Source organism: Hippoglossus stenolepis, chromosome 21, assembly GCF_022539355.2.
Source record: "Hippoglossus stenolepis isolate QCI-W04-F060 chromosome 21, HSTE1.2, whole genome shotgun sequence".
In the NCBI taxonomy this organism is placed as follows: domain Eukaryota; kingdom Metazoa; phylum Chordata; class Actinopteri; order Pleuronectiformes; family Pleuronectidae; genus Hippoglossus; species Hippoglossus stenolepis.
Genome location: NC_061503.1, coordinates 14,736,570 through 14,744,626, shown reverse-complemented (window position 1 = coordinate 14,744,626; position 8,057 = coordinate 14,736,570). Strand labels below are relative to the sequence as shown.

General features: G+C 44.0%; 1 protein-coding gene across 1 annotated transcript in view; it reads right to left on the bottom strand.

Moving 5' to 3' along the window:
- Positions 1-995: 995 nt before the first annotated feature.
- nrg3b (neuregulin 3b) overlaps positions 996-8,057 on the bottom strand; it is a 177,097-nt gene continuing 170,035 nt past the window's right edge. The window contains exons 8-9 of the mRNA XM_035146551.2: positions 5,500-5,682; positions 996-2,236 (exon numbers count right to left, since the gene is read on the bottom strand). Coding sequence (XP_035002442.2) covers positions 1,483-2,236; positions 5,500-5,682 — 937 coding nt within the window. The 3' untranslated portion in view covers positions 996-1,482. The remainder of the gene's footprint in view (positions 2,237-5,499; positions 5,683-8,057) is intronic.

The window sequence follows — 8,057 nt, the reverse complement described above, 5'->3', positions numbered from 1 at the left end:
CACCTGTGTGGTCTTACACTGCAGGGTAAATACAATATGTAAATCTGGAAACATCTGAAAATTCAGTAAATGTGCGGGTGGGTTCTCGCCAACAGTCGCTCTATGTATTTAGAATCCTAAATATTTTCTGTTTATTGGTTATTTTATCTTTCCCTCGTGGGAGAATTCTTAGTCATGTACCATAAGTTTGTGAGTCATGGACAACTTACCTTGCTGGAGTCACTATGGAAACGGAAAGGTGGGCACACAGATGCACTGTTTTCGACATAAATGAGGCAGAAATAAAGAATTGCACTCGCCTCGTCTGCCGCCCTGCTTCATTTCCAGCCACAAAGCTCGTGGCCATGGCTGCAGCACAAAACAGTGAAGTGGTTCTACTTTGGTGGTGCTAGCCTATGGGCGCGGTATTAAGGTAAATAATGAAAATAGACTGCATTGCCAGCTCAGTGACAGCGTTGGGCAATCTCACAAAGTGCTTCAAGCATTAACAACATCTGAAAACCCCCTTTTTTCTCACCCACGGTGTTCATGCTCCATCACCGAAACCTTTATCCGTTTATCGTCTGCTGACTTTGCAAGCGACATTGAAAGATACTCGTAGAAACTTGAGAATAAAAGAAGAAAATGTTGGGAAGGGGGGCAGGGGGAGTGTGGAGTACTTTCTCCTCCCTGTTGCACCATCTTTACCTCCCGTCGCCAGCCAACCTTTAAAACCAGGTGCCGGTTTGGATGTTGTCGCCGACACACCTGAAGATAAGACACCTGGAAGAATCAGCTATTCGTAATTGATGTGGCTGTTTTCAGGTTTGACATATGGAAGGTGCATGATTTAGTCCGCTCTAAAACAACATGAAGAAAAGCATGCCACAGGTGTCTGTTGCCACGGAGATACATCTTGGGTGTTTATACTGATTACTTTGTACATTATATCATAGACAACAAAATGCAAGATTTTTCTCTGTGGTGGGAATGTATGAGATGCACGAAGCCCTTAATTAACACTGTTATCTTAGTCTTTATTTTGTCACAATTGTATGTCAAATATATATACGTCTATATGACATATATTATATGACATATATAATTTCATTTCTTTACATTAGAGAAACAACATAGAGATGACACACTATTTTGGTTTCTAAGTAGAAGCTCCTCTTTAAATAGTGGCATATTTTTTTTTTTTTTTCCCAATACACTATCAAGCTCCCAACTCCAGTCGCGGATTTGTTTTTCCCATTTTGAGTCACATTTATTCACACTGTGTGTTGGTTTGTCTGTTTGTCTTTTGTAATTTCATGTCTTTTTGTTTGTGTCCGTCCCTCCGCAGTTCAATCTGTGCACGGTCCTTCAAGATCGGCTGCCATCTGGTGTTGGTCCGCGTGGCCACACAGATGGTCCCACCTGCTAACCATCCTGCGCCACCAGCAAAGGTATACAGTTATTGGAAACAGTGTCTGTGAAGCCTTTACAGAGTTAATCCAATCAGCTTGTAGAGGGCTTGGCATGAGCGTTTCCAGTTCCTCTGCAGCTGGGTCCTCTGGTGGCCAGGGAGCAGTTTGCGCCTCCGTACACGAGGGACGCCTGACCCTGGCACTGTCCCCGGGCTTCTCTTTGGCCTACTGCCTTCGAACCTCTGGTCCCGCTGCCTGTGTGCAGAGCTCTGGCTGAATATTGGACACTTTGCCATTCCGACTCCTGCACACTTCCAGTCTCGAGAGTGTTTCTGCCACCGTGGTGGATCTCGTTGTGAGAGCCAGACATTTTCACGGAGCTGGAAAGGCTTTTCTGTTTTAATTCCTGCACGAGTTCCACTGTGATTTCAGCGGAGAAGGGTGGTTGTGCGGAGCTGGGATTCCTCAACGAGCCCAGCGGAGCCGCGGCGGTGGCAGGGGGGCTAACACTGCTGGGCAGAACACCAGGCGGCAGCCCCGCGGTCTCACAGGGGCGAGAGGGAGAATTGCTAATGGGCACGGCCGTCTTTCCAGCCAGCACAGGGTGCCACTTGAGGAGCCCGCCTTGATTCCGCTCGCTCGTATCCGCACGCCCGGCTTCGAGGTCAGCCGCTTGGAGGGAGGGGATGATGGGCACGGAGCGGGTGCGAAGGGAGGGTGGTAGGAAGGTTGCTCCCTTATCCAGGCGGGTGCAGGGAACCTCGGTCCATCCCTTTTTGGCTGCGAAGTGGGCGAGTGAGGTCCTGCTGAGGAGGGCGCCGACCCTTCCACTGGCAGAATCACACCTTCAGGCAGAAGAGAGGGTAGAAATGGTAAGAATGAGACCAGGTGATTTATACTGTGACATTTTTTGTCCTACACACTCATATCCTAAGAGGAATAAAAGAGTAATATAGATAATGGAAATAAAGCTGCCATTCTCCTGTGCTTTTCACCATTTAATTTCAGTCCCGGCGAAAAACCATCTTGCCCCAACGAAATTATTATTATTTATGTATTGTTCTCTCATAATCTTTGTGTAATTATTTATAATCCTCAGCATGAGCAGCCTTTATTGTTGCTGCATGAATGCTTAACGGAAAAATCCCTTCTGTCATGACTGCCTTATCAGAGATTTAAGGCTTTAGCAACACAGCTGCCGGATTCCTGACCCTGGCCCATGAGAGTATGTGGAAAAAATAATATTTCGCCTCTATGGCTTTACATGTGGGTCTAAATATAGTATCTGAAAGTCTCATTAGACTGTCTCACCGTGCACGTCTCGTCTGACAGGCTTATGATGTGACATTTGAGGTGAAGGTAGGTGTGTTGGTGGGCGTGAGAATCTCAGCATGTATGTTTGCATGAGAATGGATCCGGCGCGTCGCGGCGCATTGCCTACGGGCTCCGAAAGCATCGTGTTCAAAATGAAAATAACACAGCACAGCCAGAAACTTATTCACAGTTTGTATATACAGGAGTTAATATTGTCACTAAAGACTCCGTTCACATTTAGAGTCAGCGCAGCCTTAGGAGACCGCCAGTGTTATTGTCAGCTCTCAGAGACTGTTTGTAGCATAACCAAGTTTAAATAATTAAATTACTTTCCCACTCCTCCCTCGGTATTAGAAGGACGAATGCAAGCTGGAGGTAAACCCAGCAGATCAAAACACATCTAAAAATAACTCCCATAGCAAATTTGCCTTCAATTCCGTCCTTATCTGTGATGGGTAAATATATGTTTTGACAGGAGATAATTAAACCCGACAATACTCTGCAGGGATTTGTTGTCACGAAATTGAAAACATGGAAGAGGAGTATTCTCCTGTTTGTTTGCCGTCCTCTCCTTTTCTCTGTTTCTCTGTCTTTAAAAAAAAAAAGACTTTCTCTCTCTCTGCCTCCATCTTTCCTCCGCCTCACTCCCATCATCTCTGCCCAATCTCCCTTCTTTCCTCACTTTCCATCTTGCGTTCTCTCACTCTCCTTTCCACCTCCCATTTCTCATTTCCCAGAGATGAGAGGGTGTATCCATGGCAACAAGGGAGAGGTGGGGGCAGGAGGAGGAGGAGGAGGAGGAGGAAGAGGCTGTAAGCTCGGTAGCTTGGTGTTGCATGGCTGCTAAGTCGAGAAATAGGTCATTTCAACCTCCTGAAGGCCAGGGAAAGCCAGATCCGACTGACGGATCTGCGAGGGAAGCATTAATGGCTAATTAGATCTAAACTGTTTCACCGTGCAAACGCAGTCTTATGGCCCAAAAGATGAGGAGCCCTTTCTTTACAGATGTTCTCCTAAACACGTAAAGCTCAGTTGGATTGAATTGCTCATAGCACACAGATTTTGGCCTTTGTGATATAAAAAATTAAAACAGAGTTAGCTAGTTAGTTTGTTATTCTGCATGTGGGCTTGGGCACGTGTGTGTGTGTGTGTGTGTGTGTGTGTGTGTGTGTGTGTGTGTGTGTGTGTGTGTGTGTGTGTGTGTGTGTGTGTGAGGAGGGAGGCTGTTGTGGTCCTGGAGGATTTCTCCGCGCAACCGTTTGAAAGAACTGCTGAGCCACATGGAGCTTTGTTTAAAAAATGGAAATTATGGAAATAGGTCACATAAAGACTTTTGGCAGCGTTGCACTGTATCTTCCAAGTCACTGTAAAGCTTAGTCAGGTAAGCGAGCTAATGGCAACGTTGCTCGGCGCTTTAAGTGAGCGCAGTGGCATCGCTTTCAATGACACTTCCTGGTAACGGTGGCATCGCTCAGCTATCACACGCACTGACAGGAAATGAGGCTGTTTCTGAGCCATATGCTAAACAGGACTGCCCCACTCAGACTCTCGCGTGTGTAAATAAGATCTGAAATAAATCGATGTTTTTCGGTGTTGTTTGAAAGGAAACGGCAGTGGAGCTGCTCGACAGTTGGCATCACACCACTGAGGTTACTCCTCGATGAGATGCATATTTTACTGCTTTTTTTTTCAGGGCGTTATACATCAATCAATATTATTTATGATCTCAAAATCTTTGGGAAAAGTTTTAATTGATGTGAAATAATGCAAAACTTTGTCTCTACGTGAGTTAACTCCTTACTCCTTTAAAACAACCCCAAACATCTTGCCTTTGATAACAAAGAGGATTCCTCACCAGGCTACCTCTCTGAACCGATGCCAGTGAGGATGATCAGACTGTGCTTTTAAAATCTAAGTTATTTTAAGCCCCCAGATCGGCAACTGGCGATAGGTGGCTCTGCCAAAAAAAAAAAATATCCTTCCTGCTTTTAAAGCCTCCAGAAACCGCACCAGTGGCTGCGCTTTACTTGCGAGAGCCGTGGAAATAGGGCAACTTGCTGTCCTCACTCGACACCAGGACGAGCAGGAGGAGAATCCGAGATGTGTGAAGGCCTGAAATTAATCCTTTGCAATTAGTAGCCTTGTTCTAGAGGGCCGCAGACGCTCAGTATGGAGCCATATTCAGCGAGTAAATTAAATTGTAAAATTTAATTATTTCTTTGATATGTGGACCAGGAAACTTTCACATCATTTTCCAAGAATTAACCAAAATCAAACCACGCAAAAAAAGCTTCAAATTCACGTTAACTTGCGTTCCCATCGGGTAATTAGTTTTGGCACGGTTGTTAACACATAATACAACCATGTGGATAAAACACATTTCATTCACAGTAGCAGCCCCGGTGGCAAGTGTAGAGAGGACTCCACACACACACACACACACACAGGCTGATATCTTGGACTCCCCCAGCACCATGATACTGTCGAGCGGTTGGGATCAAGTGTATTTTCCAAAATTAATTGTGACAGACCCAGTTGAAGGAGAGCACAGCAGATCTCATTTATTTCCCCCGGATCAGATTTCACGAGCTTGAGGATTTGATTCCGAGAGCATTTCAGTCATAAACTCATTTCGCCCCCCCCAAAAATTATCCCTCTGCCACTCCAACTTAAACTCAGTTAATCTTCGCTGAACTGGGAGTTTGACCTGAGCATGGAGGGAGGCCGAGAGAATTTCCTCACTGCGGATTGAGCAAACATGACGAAACTAACAAAAAAGACAAAAGGCTCTCACCTTCTTAAGGACTCCACGTCTGTTGACTCATCCTCCTGCAGGTGTTTGTAGACATGGCCGACCACTCGGGATCCGTCCAGGAGGTTTGTCGTTATTTTGTGTTTCCCTCTGGAAATGGGCGGGGTCCTGAAGAAAGTAGCCTCCCTCCGTTGTTGGGCAGGACTGAGGGACAGGGAGCTACTCCTGCAACCACAGGGGGAAACAATGAGGATAAATATCACATTATTCAACAACATTGTTTCTCAAAAAGCTGCACGAATTGAAAAACAGAGTCAGATTTATCTTCTCTTATCTGTTCATTCATGTAAAATGGAATGACCTTTCTACCGTTACAGTGTGTGTGCGTGTGTGTGTGTGTGTGTGTGTGTGTGGGGGACTAAATTAACTTGGTATTGAGGTCTAAGCATCAGCCCGGGTGTCAGATACACGAGCATAAGAATAGTAATTTATCAGTGAGCAATACAATTTACATAAACATTTAAAGTTATGTCATGGCTCACTCAAAGAGCAGCAATAACACTCGGCCTCAGTACAGCAGCTGTGTTGTGAGGTTGTAGTTTGATTCACTCTGTCCTGGTGATTCTGCTCCATTAAAACCTCGGGGAATCACTAGAGTCAGAGGTTTGTTTTTCCCCGCTCTCCCATGTCAGACGGCTAATTGGACCGACTGACTCATATTGACAACATGGACACCAAATATTTCGACTATTGACCTTATTCTGAAAAAGACGTGATTTCAATTGAGATGTTTACGCGAGTTGCTGATAGAATAATCCATCCACATTCCTGTTGACATGTTACAGAGCACAGTCCGATTAGCACTCATGTCAACATCACGTTTAACTGCTTGTTCAGGGGACGGGTCGTCAATAAACTGCGGTGAGGGGTATTCAGCTGCAACACAAAACTTCACCACTAGATGTCACTCTCTTTAATCTGGGTTATCTGAATATTGGTGTCCATGCATCTAGTGCTAGCAGAAAACAGCCTGCATGGCTCATAGGTCCTTTTGTTTATTGTAGCTATGAGCCCACAACTATGTTAGAACATGCCACATACAGGCATATGTCATAAACCTGTTATTTAAATGACCAATATGTATTGACATCCTGCGGCTGCTAATGATCTCAGTCTTTAGAAACTGTGCTTTGTTTTGCCGATGCACTGTGTTTTTTAAATTGTCCAGTGGGCATTGGGTGGTCGATTTCGAAAGCAGATCCCTGCAGGTCCATAAAGCAATGACATCAAATGTGAATCAAAGTTCTACAGCACAATGTTGCAAGATGCTGTGCGAGTAAATCATTCAAGAACAAACAGCTCCCACAGCATGCGTGAAATGCAGACATCTATTATTTGTTTAATCCAATATACATGTATTTTTGAGACGAGGGCTCCCCTGTTGTTCACCTGCTTCTGTTTCTCCTGTTGTGAGCAATAGGTCACTCGCTCGCGTTAGTTCAACAGCACAAAAAAAAAAGAAAAAACTTGACATATTATTACCACCGGGTGAAAAATGTGTTTGCATAGAAGCACTGAACACAAATCAGTGACAAAACATTCTCCCACTTTGATTTTGGCTCCAGGCTCTACATGTATGAAGTGTGATTCTTTTTGCTGTTTAATAAGTTATAAAGACGTCCAAACTTTTCCAGCTTCTCATTAAATCAACACGATGTAACTTTTACTGAGCAGCAGCGCCCTCTACAGCCACAGGTGGGGAGCAATTCAAGCTCTCATGTACAGAAAACAGAGGTCTCGTCTAATGACGTAATGTCTTTTATGTTTAGTGTCTCTCTGCATTAAATTGAATGTAAAGTGTCTTTGAGTTTCTTGAAAAGCTCGACACAAATGAACGTCCAAATCAATAAACTGATTACACAGCTGAACGTTTTATATTCCCCATGATCCTCGGGTTCCTGGACCAAGACACAACAAACTCCATATTTTTAAGTTTCCTTGCTGAATATAAACACCGGTTTCCAAGTGTCTTTTTAACTGATCTAGAGTTTGGCATTTCTCTGTGGCTGATTCTGGCAAAATGAGCTTCTTACTCTGCCACACGTCTCATCTGAGATCAAACTCGGCTCATCAAAGTTACACAGAGCAAGAACAGGTGTTCGGAGTGGGCATGAAAGAGGCCCCATTGGTCCCCAGTACCACCACATGATTTTAAAACTATTATTTTAAGGTTAAATACTTGCACCTTATTGGTTTTAATTCACTTGTTTTTTTTTAAATGCATTAAATTAAATCGTTCAGACATGTGGTTATTAATTGATAAAAGACTGGAACGCCATGCACATAAATATCCAGCTACAGTAATTTCCAAATGCCCGTGGCTGTGGAACAATAAGCATGGCTGATGTTGGCTCTGGTGTTTGCCAGCATTAGCTTTAATATCGACTGATGTTATAAAAACTTGATATGAATAAAGCTGAATTGTGTCAGTTGTGTCAGTTGTGTTGCCTATTACCATGCGGATTTTTCTTTTTTAGTTTTAATTAGGATTAACTGAAAGCTGGAAACATTAAAATATGTTTCTGTGGAATAAAAATCAC